We start from the raw sequence: 14,275 nt of genomic DNA, 5'->3' as shown, positions 1-14,275 counted from the left end.
CGGACGAGGCGTGAGTGACCCCACGCACGCGCACACGCACGCACGCACACAAGCGTACACACACACGTACACAAGTACACGCACACACACACACACACACAAACACACACACGCACCCAAACACACACACAAACGCACACAAAGGCGTACACACACACACACACAAACACGTACACACGCACAAACACACACAAACGCACGCACACACAAACACACACAAACGCGTACACACAAACGTACACACGCACACACAAACGCTCACACACACACAAAACTCACACACGCAAACACACACACACAAGCACACTCACACACACAAACGCACACACACACACAAACGCACACTCACGCACACACACACGCACACACATGCACACACACGTACACACACGCACAAATGCGTACACACACAAACGTACACACGTACACACCAACGCGCGCACATGCAAACACACACACAAACGCACACACACACACACACACAAACACACACGTACACACACACAAACGCACACGCACAAACGCTCACACACACACAAAACTCACACACGCAAACACACACGCAAACACACACACAAGCACACTCACACACACAAACGCACACACACACACAAACGCACACTCACGCACACACACACACACATGCACACACACGTACACGCACACACACACACAAACGCGTACACACACAAACGTACACACACACACACGTACACACCAACGCGCGCACATGCAAACACACACACAAACGCACACAAACACACACACACACGTACACACACACAAACGCACACACACACACGCACACACGCACACACACTGACGTTTGTCTTAATCTAACCCACTCAGGGAAACTCTGGACCGTCTGGAGAATCAGGAGTGTCTGGAGAACCTGGATATGCAGGACACACGGTGAGAAACAGACACTTAATCCAGATTATTCTCCCATAATCTGTGACACATCACAGTCCGCGGGGGCTTTTATTGTGAAATGATGGACATTTAAAGTTACATTCGCTACTTTAACTTATTAAAATCACGGCTTAGAGAAACATTTAAGAATAAAATGGAGATTATGAAACCACCTTAATCTGAGTCTTAATCTGAGTCTTAATCTGAAGTGAATTTGACCGTTATCATGTTTACTGCATTTATTGTAAAAATGAAAAATAACAATTAATAATATTATTATAAAATATACAAAATATGAACGTTAATGATTGTTAAACAAATAAATTAGAATTGTTTTTATTAATAACCAGATGATACAGATATTAATCATTATATTTATTAAACATCTGGGATTATTATTATTATTATTATTATTATTATTAAAGCGTTTACTGGATTAATTATAAACATCTTCATTCACAAAATGCATAAACATTGTGATCGATCTGTCACCGAGATTAAATATGTTGTAAAGGTTTAACAGGATTAATTAATCTGAGTCGAAATGAAACAAACAAATCATCATTTAAATAAATAAATAAATAAGACTCATTCTGATGATAATTACAGAGAAAAGATGAATAATTGTGTTTTTTTTTTTTTTTTTCTCGTCTCACTCAGGGATCCCGAGGTCCTCCTGGAGGCAAAGGCATGACGGTGAGTCAACACGTCTGAACACCAGCGCCACCTGTTGACCTGTTGTATAAGAGCAACCACAAATAAACGAATGAATGAATAAATAAAATCTGTTTGTCTCTATCCTCAGGAGTGTCAGCTGGTGACGTACGTGAGAGACAACTGTGGTGAGTGAACACACACACACACACACATTCACTCTCCCACACCAAAGCCGCTGGCAGCCATTTTGTTTTCACTGAGAGTGAAGCCTCTCAGGCTGTAAATAGCTGATTTATATGCTAACATGCTAATATGGCATTTAAAAAAAAATTATGCTAAATGATTGTGTGATGTTGTTGGGCATGGATGCTAACATTAGCAGCTAGCACCAGAGGCGACACAGCAGCTCCTGTGTCCCTGTGATGCTAAAATCACTGAAGTCTAAATTAAATATTTTAAAAAGCTGAATTCACTAAAATCAGACAATTTTCTCTATGGACTTTGGTGTGGGAGAGTGAGTGGTTTACAAATGTCAGTTTCCTGTTGTTAAAGTCTGTCTAACAGTTAAAGATAAAGAAGACATGTTTGTTTTGAAGACATCGTAGACTTAAACTGACATAGATTTTAATTAGGTTTTCTCAACAGGAAACTGACGTTTATAAACTCACTCACTCTCCCACACCAAAGTCACTCACTCTCCCACACCAAAGTCCATAGAGAAAACCAGTGATTTTAACATCACAGCACACAGGAGTTCACAGGAGTTGTTGATCCACTGCTGCCTCCATCACTAACTTACAATGACTGATTTTAGTGAATTCAGCTTCTAAAATATTTAATTTAGACTTAACTCAGTGACACAAAGTGACCACACGAGGCAGCAGAGGACCAGCAGCTCCTGTGTCCCTGTGAGCTAAAATCGCTGGTTTTCTCTATGGGCTTTGGTGTGGGAGACTGAGTGGTTTATGAACAAGTGAGAGGAAGCAGCGCACATTTTTTTTCAATTATCATTTTACCGAACATTTTACGCCTTTAAAGGTCCTTTTTAAGGTTGTTTTTTTTCCAGTTTTAGTTTGTTTATTGTTGTAAATTGTTCGTTCTTCCTCTCGTCCACAGCCTGCGCCATCGGTACGTAACCTTCACTTTTAACAACAACAACGCAGTGAGTACAAGCTGTTCACTGACACCATCGTCATCATCACCAAACCTTCAGGATGGACTTCAAACACTTCCTCTGCTCATGTGTGATTCACGTGATCACCTGGCACCGACATTAGCAAAGAAACATGCTAATATTCTGATCTAGTGAAAGTAACGCAGGGTTCGCCACATGTTGAGCAGCTTCGAGATTCATTCAAGGACCCTCGCAAACCCACTTACAAAACGCTTGCTGCTGCCACCTTGTGGTAATAGATGCAGCATAAAGTGAGGTCGTCGTTGGTTTCTTTTCTCCGCAAAGAGAATCGTTTGTAGTTTGTGGACAAAAACAAGACGTTAGAATTCGTAACCTCTTCTTCACGGTTGCCCCCGGGATCGACAAAAGCGTCATAAAACCATGTCTAACTTTAACAAACACAGACATGCTGCATACCCACAGAAAGGTCAGAAACTCAGCTAAAAGCTCATATAAACCATTCTTATGTTCACCAAACACAGTTAAAACACAGACGGATCAAACCAACAGGAGCGGGAAAAAAAACGTCACAGCGCACACATTGAAAAGCAGCACCGGAGCGTCAGCGTGATTATGTAAACATAAAAAACACGTGTCGACTGGACAGCTGAGAATCTACAGATTCCAGCGGTAACATTTTTATCACTCTACGACCAAGATTCACGGATCCAGCCCCAAAATAAGAGCAAAACAACAACTGACTTTCAAGAAATACAAGCAGAAATGTTGTCTTACCTTTGCTGTTTATCAAAACAAGTTATTTCCACCGGAACAAAACCGCTTCTAATGAAGAACTACACTTCCCAGCATGCTTTGGGAACAAATCCCGGTCTGATTGATCATTACAGAGCGACATTAGATCGTTCTGATTAGAGAAAGGCGAATGTCCGCACAAATGCGTCATATGCATTTATGTCCTTTTGACTCGCTAATGAAGTGATTCACACACATTTGGAGACCAGGGTCTGATTCTACCGGTTTAGACGAGCTGTCAATCACCCTAATTGACCAAGGTAAGCCAGAGCTATGGTGCTGCGTAACTGAAGACGCTGCAGAGCCACAGAGTTGTTATTACGCACCGCACAGAGAGCATCCATTTAGAGCGAGTTATCATACTTTTTTTTTTTTTTTACCGAAACAAGTTCTTTTTAGACAAATATTGACATATAAATAAAATTAAATTGGTTTTTAATAATTTTGTACCTAAGAAATCTCAAATGGCACAGATGGTGCCAAGCTGAGCCAAAAGTGAGAACGCCCAGACATCTCTTTACTAAAACCTCTGTAATTTCACTCTGCTTTATTTCAGCAGCATCAGACTTTGCACAGCTCATGTCCACATGTTGTATCATGACCTCCATGTGTTTTTAAGCTCCTACTGCATATTTTAAAGGTGATATTTGCTTTAAAATGCAATATTTGTGGCCACAGTGGCATCTACAGTGAAACTTTGGTGGAATCTCATAAGTGTTAAAGATAATTCACATAGAGCTTGTAACTGCAGAGATTTACTCTATTTAGTTTGGGCATGTCATTTTCGAGCAGGGACTCCAAAAAGAGGGTCAGGGTGGTTAAATGTTAATGTTAATAATTTCTCACGTTTATTGTAATTTTTCAGCTTCTTAAATGTGAATATTTTCACGTTTCTGTCATTTTTCAGCTTCTTAAATGTGAATATTTTCACGTTTCTGTCATTTTTCAGCTTCTTAAATGTGAATATTTTCACGTTTCTGTCATTTTTCAGCTTCTTAAATGTGAATATTTTCACGTTTCTGTCATTTTTCAGCTTCTTAAATGTTAATAATTTCTCACGTTTATTGTCATTTTTCAGCTTCTTAAATGTTAATAATTTCTCACGTTTATTGTCATTTTTCAGCTTCTTAAATGTGAATATTTTCACGTTTCTGTCATTTTTCATCTACTTAAATGTGAATATTTTCATGTTTCTGTCATTTTTCAGCGTCTTAAATGTGAATATTTTCACGTTTCTGTCATTTTTCAGCGTCTTAAATGTGAATATTGTCATCATGTCCGTCCCTGGTGTCCTCACTCGTCCTCATGTCTTTGTTGGACAGATCGCTCAGAGTGTCCAGCGTACCCCACAGAGCTGGTCTTTGGTCTGGACATGTCCGTCAACGTGACGCCCACCGCCTTTGAGAGGCAGCGTTCCGTCCTCCTGTCTCTGCTGGAGGACATCGCCATCTCTGAGAGCAACTGTCCCACGGGCGCCCGTGTGGCCGTGGTGGGGTACAGCGCCTACACCAAGTACCTGATCCGCTTCCAGGATTACCGCCGCAAGAAGCAGCTGCTGGATTTGGTGAAGAACATCGCCCTGGAGAGGACGCCCAACAAGAGCCACCTGGCGGCCGCCATGCGCTTCGTGGGCCAGAACGTGTTCAAGCGCGTGCGGTCGGGGGTGCTGATGAGGAAGGTGGCCGTCTTCCTGTCCGACGGGCCGTCTCAGGACGTCAGCGACATGGTGACGGCCGTCATGGAGTACCGCGCCCTCAACATCGTCCCGGCGGTCGTCTCTCTGCGAAACGCTCCCGCCATCAGCCGAGCCATGGAGGTGAGTTTGACTTCAGGATGATATCATATCATATCATCGTAGAGAGGTTTTAATTTAAAGGGATAATTCGGAATTTTGGACATAAGACCTATTTTCCAACTGAGCTGGTTTGATGGAGACGTTTTCAAGAAATTTCATTCGGTTCTTCTAGTTGCCGAGTTTGCTGGTGCTATGGCTAGCGCAAGTCAATGATACAAGTTAGCATGGCATTAGAAACACTCATACTGACTCCACAGTGCACCAGAGGCAAATCAATTCTAACGGCAGACTATAGATGTACGTATCTGTGTATCCGTTATTCATTTTTCAGCTTCTTAAATGTGAATATTTTCACGTTTCTGTCATTTTTCAGCTTCTTAAATGTGAATATTTTCACGTTTCTGTCATTTTTCAGCTTCTTAAATGTGAATATTTTCACGTTTCTGTCATTTTCAGCTTCTTAAATGTGAATATTTTCACGTTTCTGTCATTTTTCAGCTTCTTAAATGTGAATATTTTCACGTTTCTGTCATTTTTCAGCTTCTTAAATGTGAATATTTTCACGTTTCTGTCATTTTTCAGCCTCTTAAATGTGAATATTTTCACGTTTCTGTCATTTTTCAGCTTCTTAAATGTGAATATTTTCACGTTTCTGTCATTTTTCAGCTTCTTAAATGTGAATATTTTCACCTTTCTGTCATTTTTCAGCTTCTTAAATGTGAATATTTTAATGTTTCTTGTCATTTTTCAGCTTCTTAAATGTGAATATTTTCATGTTTCTGTCATTTTTCAGCTTCTTAAATGTGAATATTTTCACATTTCTGTCATTTTTCAGCTTCTTAAATGGGAATATTTTCACGTTTCTGTCATTTTTCAGCTTCTTAAATGGGAATATTTTCACGTTTCTGTCATTTTTCAGCTTCTTAAATGTGAATATTTTCACGTTTCTGTCATTATGGAATTCCAAATAGTTGGAAATTAGGTCTCATGTCCAAAATTCCGAACTATCCCTTTAAATTAGCTGCGGTCGTCCTCACTTCCTGAGAACATCTGTGAAACATCATCGTCAGATTATCGTAAAACAATCTGTGAAACATCAAAGCTGCTCCAGATTAGCGTCTAAGTGCCGACGTCCAGACGTTTGTGTTCAGCCTGAGAAACGACGACGCGGAGGAAGAACTTTGATGTTTAATCCCGTAGATTACAGAGATCATTCCTGCTGCTCTGTTTCTCCACAGCTCGATGACTCGGGAAACTCCATCTTCTCGGTGCTGGGGAGGGACATGGCCGCCGATCTGAGGAAGGTCAAGAACTGTGCCATCTGTTATGGTGAGACGACCTTGTTGTTGTTGTTGTTGTTGTTGTTGTTATTGTTTGGCCCCGAGACACGAACTTCCTGTTGAGATTATCATTTTTCTCAGACGTTCCGCTCAGTTTTGAGGGCGTTTAAGGTTGATAAAAATTTGGTCGGCCAAAAAAACAAAATGCCATAATGGCATAGGAAACAAACCAAGCCAAAATTGACGTTAAAATGGCAGGAAAACTACTTTAAAATTACACTTTTTTAAAGTTTTAACGTAAACATGAAATTTCTCACATACAAGTTTGGTTGAATAATTGTGAACTTATTCCAAATTGTAAACTATGAATGATTTTGAGGTCGATTAGCGCAGGAATTTAGACGCTGTTAAACGACTAAAACACAACGTAAATCTTTGCGATCGATATCCTGACTTTAAATCGCTGTAATGTTACGATACTTTAAGTGACCGGACGTTAAAATGTGCACTGATAAAAAAAAAAATTGTCGCCCCCTGATGGACAGTCAGGAGAATGCAGGTTTCAGACACATGTCGAGCTGCAGCTCTGCAGATCGCGTATTCAACCAATTATTTTTCGATTAATTGAGGACGCAAAATTATTATCATTTTCAATTTTTTTATTTAAAAATCCAGATTATCGAGGACGCAAAATTATTATAATTGCTTAAAAAAAATTTTTTTTAAAAAAATCTAATTAATTGAGGACGCAAAACACAAAATCATTATTTAAAATCCAATTAATCAAGGAGGCAAAACGCTAAATTATTTTTTAATTAAAAAAAAAAAAAAAATTAATTTAAAAATCAACTTAATCAAGGAGGCAAAACGCTAAATTATCTTTTAATTAAAAAAAATAAATTAAAAATCTTATTAATCGAGGACGCAAAAAGCAAAAAAAATGTTTTATTTAAAAATCCAATTAATCAAGGACGCCTAACGCAAATTATTTTTTAATAAAAAAAAAATTATAATTGAATTTAAATATCCAATTAATCGAGGACGCCCAACAAATTTTTTTTTTTTTTTTTATTTAAAAATCCGATTGAGGACGCAAAACACACAAAAAAATGTTTTTAAAATCCAAATAATCAAGGACGCCCAACGCAAAATTATTTATTTATTTATTTTATTTTAATTTTAAAGTCCGATTAATTGAGGACGCAAAATATATTATTTTTTAAAATATTTTTTTTTTATTGTTTGTTTTTGTTCTTTTAATCCGATAAATCGAGGACACAAAAATTATTATAAATTTTTTTGAAAAAAAAAAAAGTTTTTTAAATCTTTTTATTATTATTTTAAATGTGATGACTGGATTAACGGAGGACATGAAGCACATGGTTTCTCAGAGATGATTGTGTTCCTTCAGACCCGTGTCGCCGTGCAGACGAGTGTTCCTTCATCCAGGAGGTGCTGAAGCCTCAGGAGGCTGACGTGGACCTGGCCTTGGTGTTGGACAGCTCCAGGGAGATGCAGGCGGACGAGTACTCGGGCGCCCAGCAGCTTCTGGGCTCCGTGGTGGAGCAGATCGCCGTGAGCTCGCAGCCTCGCCGCGCAGGGACCCAGGCCCGGGTGGCCGTGGTCCAGCAGAGCGGCACCCAGGCTCCGAAGGTGGAGTTCAACCTGCAGAGCTACCGGGACCACGGCGCCATGAGGACGCACCTGACGCAGAAGATGGTGCAGGTGGGCAGCTCCTCGGCGCTGGGACTGACGCTGGAGTTCACGCTGAGGGAGGTTCTCCTGAAGGCCGCTCAGCCGCGCAGGAAGAGGCTGCTGCTCGTGGTCGTCGGCACGCAGACGTCCTACGAGGACCGGGCCAGGCTGCAGTCCGTCTCCCAGCAGGCCAAGTGCGAGGGCGTGGCGGTGTTTGTGGTGACGGTGGGCGACCGCTACAGCCGCGCTCAGGTGGAGGAGCTGGCCAGTTCACCTGTGCAGCAGCACCTCATCCACCTCGGCAGGCTGAGGCTCGACGAGCAGGGATACGCCCAGCGCTTCCTCAGGGTCTACCTCAACGCCCTCAACAGTAAGAAAGACTGCTTCATGAGCGCCCCCTACTGTGGGAAATCTGTCAGCTCAAGTCTACGATGTCTTCAGAACACGTTCACGTCTTTATCTGTAACTGTTAGACAGACTTTAACAACAGGAAACTGACGTTTGTAAACCACTCACTCTCCTCACACCAAAGTCCATAGAGAAAACCAGTGATTTTAGCTCACAGGGACACAGGAGCTGCTGGTCCTCTGCTGCCTCGTGTGGTCACTTTGTGTCACTGAGTTAAGTCTAAATGAAATATTTTAAAAGCCGAATTTAACTAAATAAGTTAACTAAACTCACGGTTGTTAAGTTACTGTTCTTAATGTTATTATAGTAACACTGTGATGTTAAAATCACTGGTTTTCTCTATGGACTTTGGTGTGGGAGAGTGAGTGGTTTACAAACTTCAGTTTCAGGGTTAAATAAATCGGTTTCACTGGGTCAAAGAAATAAGAAGAAATAAAACGACGTAGCTGAGTTAGCAACGACGACTTTCGTTAGCGTTTTAGCTTCATAGCAACAAACAGCTAGTTTCTTAGCAACTACTAGCTAGCTTCATAGTAAAGAACAATTTTAGCTTTCCAGCAACTACCAGTTAGCATTTTAGCTTCACAGCAGCTAGTTTTTTAACTCACAAGCAACAAGCAGCTAGCTTCTTAGCAACTACTTGCTAACTTCTTAACTTCACAGTAGCAAACAATGTGCGTCTCAGCTTCTTAGCAAGTAGCAGCTAGTTTCTTAGTTAAGGCTTAGGCCTTAAAGGGTTAAATAAATCATTTATAAACCACTCACTCTCCCACACCAAAGTCACTCACTCTCCCACACCAAAGTCCATAGAGTAAACCAGTGATTTTAACATCACAGCACACAGGAGTTCACAGGAGTTGTTGATCCACTGCTGCCTCCATCACTAACTTACAATGACTGATTTTAGTGAATTTGGCTTTTAAAATATTTAATTTAGACTTAATTCAGTGACACAAAGTGACCACACGAGGCAGCAGAGGACCAGCAGCTCCGGTGTCCCTGTGAGCTAAAATCACTGGTTTTCTCTATGGGCTTTGGTGTGGGAGAGTGAGTGGTTTACAAACTTCAGTTTACTGTGTTCAAAGTCTGTCTAACAGCAGATTTGATTGACTTCAGTTGGAGTGGGAGAGTGAACCATGGTCTTATTATGTTCTTACACCACAGGGGGGCGCACAGAGCACAGTGGGCTTTAAATAAGAAGCTAAACGACCTGAACTCATTGTGATGTTATGTTATATTTCAGAGGGAATCAACGTGTATCCTCATCCATCACTGAAACAGACCTGTGACAAGCTGGGAGGACAAGGAGGACAAGGAGGACAAGGAGGACAAGGAGGACAAGGAGGAGTCTTTATAGACGGGTAAACTGCACAATCACGTTAATGACGTTTACGTTAAAAAGTGTTTTTTTTTTGACGTACGACTCAGCTCCGCCCACTGCCGTTCACTGACATGATTAAAGAGGAACTTTTCCACCGTCGTCTGTTTTTAAACCACCACTGTTGATTGACAGTCAGGGGGCGGAGCTGGAGGTGGAGTTTGCAGAGGAGGCGGAGGAACGGTTCCAGGAGCAGAGGAGGGGGCGGAGCCAGACGGGACAGGTGAACGTCATCGAGACGCTGGGACGAGGAGACGGACAGAGGGTGGTGTTAGGAGTCAAAGGTAACACACACACACACACACTCACACACATATACACACACACATACACACACTCTCACACACGTCTTCACCACATTTCATTGTTGAGACCGGGCAGAATGTCCCCATAAGGAGAAATGTCCCCACAAAAAAGGTGTTTTTCCAGGGGGTGGTCCACACAAGCATAGAAAGACAAGAACACACACACACACACACACACAATTCTAACCCTAACCCTTAAAACGCCTAAAAAAAACCCTTTAAAGCAGAAACTGTTCTTGTCCTAACCTTTAACTTAACCCTCATCTTAACCCTAGCCTAACCTTTAACTTAACCCTAACCTAACCCTCAACCCTAGCCTAACCTTTAGCTTCACCCTAATCCTTAACTTAACCCTAATCTTAATCCTAACCCTTAAACCAAGTCCTTAACCTTCATAAAGGTCTTTAAAGTTGTGATGTAAAACCTCTTTGTCGTTTCCTCAGCTTCTCTCACTTCTGTGTTGATCACATGTCGTGAACTCTGTGTTTTCATTGGTCGACAAAATCACTAAAACCCGCGCGACGCTGCATGCTTACTAGCTCGCTCGCCCGTGCATGCTCTCTCTCTCTCTCTGCTGCGACGGTTGCTGTGGCGACGTGAACGTGAACGTGAACGTGAACGCTGCATGTGACGCTAACAGTAAGTCCTGACTCTAACACTCACACTGACCTTCACTCACTGACCACTTAGCTAGCAGCTAGTTGTTAGCACGTCGAGCTCCGTTACGTGTTTTTCTACCGTCGTTGACTTTACAAACGATGACTCGGCATAAACTCAGTCTCCTCAGTTCAGTTTTGAACGATTCGTTTAATGGTTAATTGTTGTCGTTATTAGGCTCCTGTCAGCAGGTGGCGCAGCAGCAGGAAACTACTGTTATAATGATAATAATAATAATAATAGTTGTTATTAGTTTGTTGTTAACTGTTTTTTTTTCCCGCCCACAGACGCAGACGTTGTGTCGATGCCTCGACTTGACAGTTTCACTTCTAAAGGTAAGAACTGAAGAACCAAAGAGTCAAAGAACCAGAGTCAGAACAAAAGAGTCAAAGAACCAAAGAGTCAGAGAACCAAAGAGTCAGAGAACCAAAGAGTCAGAGAACCAAAGAGTCAGAGAACCAAAGAGTCAAAGAACCAGAGTCAGAACAAAAGAGTCAAAGAACCAAAGAGTCAGAGAACCAAAGAGTCAGAGAACCAAAGAGTCAGAGAACCCAAGAGTCAGAGATCCAAAGAGTCAAAGAACCAAAGAGTCAAAGAAACAAAGAGTCAAAGAACTATATAGTCAGAGAACCAAAGAGTCAGAGAACCCAAGAGTCAAGAGAACCCAAGAGTCAGAGATCCAAAGAGTCAAAGAACCAAAGAGTCAAAGAACTAAATAGTCAGAGAACCAAAGAGTCAGAGAACCCAAGAGTCAGAGAACCAAAGAGTCAAAGAACCAAAGAGTCAGAGAACCAAAGAGTCAAAGAACCAAAGAGTCAGAGATCCAAAGAGTCAAAGAACCAAAGAGTCAGAGAACCAAAGAGTCAAAGAACCAAAGAGTCAGAGAACCAAAGAGTCAAAGAACCAAAGAGTCAGAGAACCAAAGAATCAAAGAGTCAGAGAACCAAATAGTCAGAATCAAAGAGTCAAAGAACCAAAGAGTCAAAGAACCAAAGAGTCAGAGAACCAAAGAGTCAGAGAACCAAAGAGTCAGAACTAAAGAGTCAGAGAACCAAAGAGTCAGAGAACCAAAGAGTCAGAGAACTAGAGTCAAAGAGTCAAAGAACCAAAGTCAAAGAACCAAAGAGTCAGAGAACCAAAGAATCAAAGAACCAAAGAGTCAGAGAACCAAAGAATCAAAGAACCAAAGAGTCAGAGAACCAAAGAATCAAAGAGTCAGAGAACCAAATAGTCGGAACTAAAGAGTCAGAGAACTAGAGTCAAAGAGTCAAAGAACCAAAGTCAGTTAAATGAATCAAAGAGTCAAAGAACCAAAGTCAGTTAAATGAATTAAAGAGTCAGAACCAAATAGTCAGTTAAATGAATCAAAGAGTCAGAATCAGAACCAAAGAGTCAGTTAAATGAATCAAAGAGTCAGAATCAGAGGATCAATGAATCCTATTGTTTGAGTTCTTTCATCAGATTTGATTCACTGATTATTTATTGATCTCATTGATGAAGAGAAAAGTGAAAATCCAGCGAGAGAAGATTCCGTTTCACGGTTTTAAACAAACGTCAACAAAAACATGACTAAAGTAAAGGTGGTGATGATGTCACTCACCTGTCACTCACCTGTCACTCACCTGTCACTCACCTGTCACTCACCTGTCTACCTGTCACTCACCGGTCTGTCTGTGTCCGTGTGTCAGACGCCTGTTTCCAGGTCCAGGATCCCGGCTCGTGTCAGAACTACACCATGTTCTGGTTCTTTGACACCGAACAGAACGAATGTTCCCGCTTCTGGTTCGGCGGCTGCGGCGGCAACGAGAACCGCTTCAAGACGCAAAACGAGTGCGAGAACCTGTGTCTGACCAAGAGTCGATGAGGACCAGGAGGTCAGAGGTCAGAGGTCAGAGGTCAGAGGTCAGAGGTCACCACGCCGCTCGCACAGAGACACTTCACATTTATCAAGTTCAGGAAACGTCCACCTGCAGGGAGAACCACGGAGGTCCAGTCCGGTCCACGTGAGTCCGGTCCAGGACGAGTTAAACCAAAGTCACCTCTGTTGTTCTTCTTGAACGTGGACGTCGCTCCTGTACAAACATGGCCGACGCTCGCCGTCCGTCCGTCCAACATGGTGCTGTTTGTCGTGAAGCGGGCGGAGACTCGACGCGTCCGACCACAGAAGAAGAACTGTAGACCTTTATGTAAATGAGCTTTGTTTCCACGGCAACTCCGTTCCCGTCACGACGGAAAATCAAAAAAAAAAAAAAAAAAAAAAAACGAGTGACCCTGAACGTTACACGACACCAAAAATTATTAAAAAAAACTTTTATTCGTAAAAACCCGAAATTTCCAGATTTCACGTAGTAATTATTTTTTTTAATTTCTATTACGACGGAATGAGTTTAAGTTTTTACGTGAAAATTTGACGCAGAGACGCGGCGAGGAACCAGCAGAGGGCGTGATGTCACCATCTTCAACTGTACGAACACCTCGTCACAAAGTCAGGACTCTGCGTTTTCTTTTCCGATGTTTGACTTTTTGAACTTATAGCATTAAAAAAACCACAAAATCTACGAATCTACGAAATTTTCATCGCACATAATCGGTAGGAATGCAGTCGACGAGTTTAAACCAGGATCCCGATTTATTTTATGACTCAATAATCAATAATTGATTCGTCCGAAAAAAAATCAAAGTCGGAATCAAAGAATTAAAGATTCTAGAATCAATTGTTTTAAAGAAAAATTCAAATTACCGAAGTTTTTTCTTGTTTTTGAAGAAACCGATCGATGAGTCGTTGCAGCTCTACGTGACTAAAGCGGCCATTTTGTTCAACAGTTGTGCTCAGGTGTGACATCACGTGCTCCGCCCCTTAACTAAGCCCCGCCTCTGCTAGCCCTACCGTCATATTCTGTAAAAAAACAACAACAATCTTTCTCAGGAGAAAAAAAAAAAAAAAAAAACCCAACCAGAATCAAACTTTACGAACTTTTGACTCATGACTTCACCTGTGGAATAAAACTTTAACGTTGTTTACGACAAACGTGTGTCTTGTTTTTCTTTCTTTGTGTTAATGATGTTTTTTACGATCAAAAGTTTACGAACAAAAGTTTACGAACAAAAGTTTACGATCAAAAGTTTACGAACAAAGTAGAAACAGAATTTATGTGTTTTTGCATTTATATCTTTGTGGGGACATTTTGTATTTTTCAGGATTAAGACCTGGTTTTAGGGTTAAAGTTAAAGTTAGGCACTGAGTCATGTTTGAGTAAGGAG

General features: G+C 41.3%; 1 protein-coding gene across 1 annotated transcript in view; it reads left to right on the top strand.

The window, feature by feature from the left end:
- Window positions 1-13,994, top strand: part of col6a4a (collagen, type VI, alpha 4a) — a 60,472-nt gene extending 46,478 nt beyond the window's left edge. The window contains exons 31-42 of the mRNA XM_083909775.1: window positions 1-10; window positions 850-912; window positions 1,573-1,608; window positions 1,718-1,754; window positions 2,686-2,697; window positions 4,819-5,312; window positions 6,530-6,620; window positions 7,983-8,636; window positions 9,918-10,035; window positions 10,188-10,336; window positions 11,302-11,349; window positions 12,703-13,994. The exon at window positions 1-10 is cut by the window's left edge and continues 53 nt beyond it. Of these exons, the coding sequence (XP_083765901.1) occupies window positions 1-10; window positions 850-912; window positions 1,573-1,608; window positions 1,718-1,754; window positions 2,686-2,697; window positions 4,819-5,312; window positions 6,530-6,620; window positions 7,983-8,636; window positions 9,918-10,035; window positions 10,188-10,336; window positions 11,302-11,349; window positions 12,703-12,878 (1,888 nt within the window). The 3' untranslated portion in view covers window positions 12,879-13,994. The remainder of the gene's footprint in view (window positions 11-849; window positions 913-1,572; window positions 1,609-1,717; window positions 1,755-2,685; window positions 2,698-4,818; window positions 5,313-6,529; window positions 6,621-7,982; window positions 8,637-9,917; window positions 10,036-10,187; window positions 10,337-11,301; window positions 11,350-12,702) is intronic.
- The last annotated feature ends 281 nt before the right edge of the window (window positions 13,995-14,275 follow it).

This window comes from Microchirus variegatus, assembly GCF_963457635.1.
Source record: "Microchirus variegatus genome assembly, chromosome: 2".
NCBI lineage: Eukaryota > Metazoa > Chordata > Actinopteri > Pleuronectiformes > Soleidae > Microchirus > Microchirus variegatus.
This window is presented reverse-complemented; position numbering and strand designations above follow the sequence as displayed.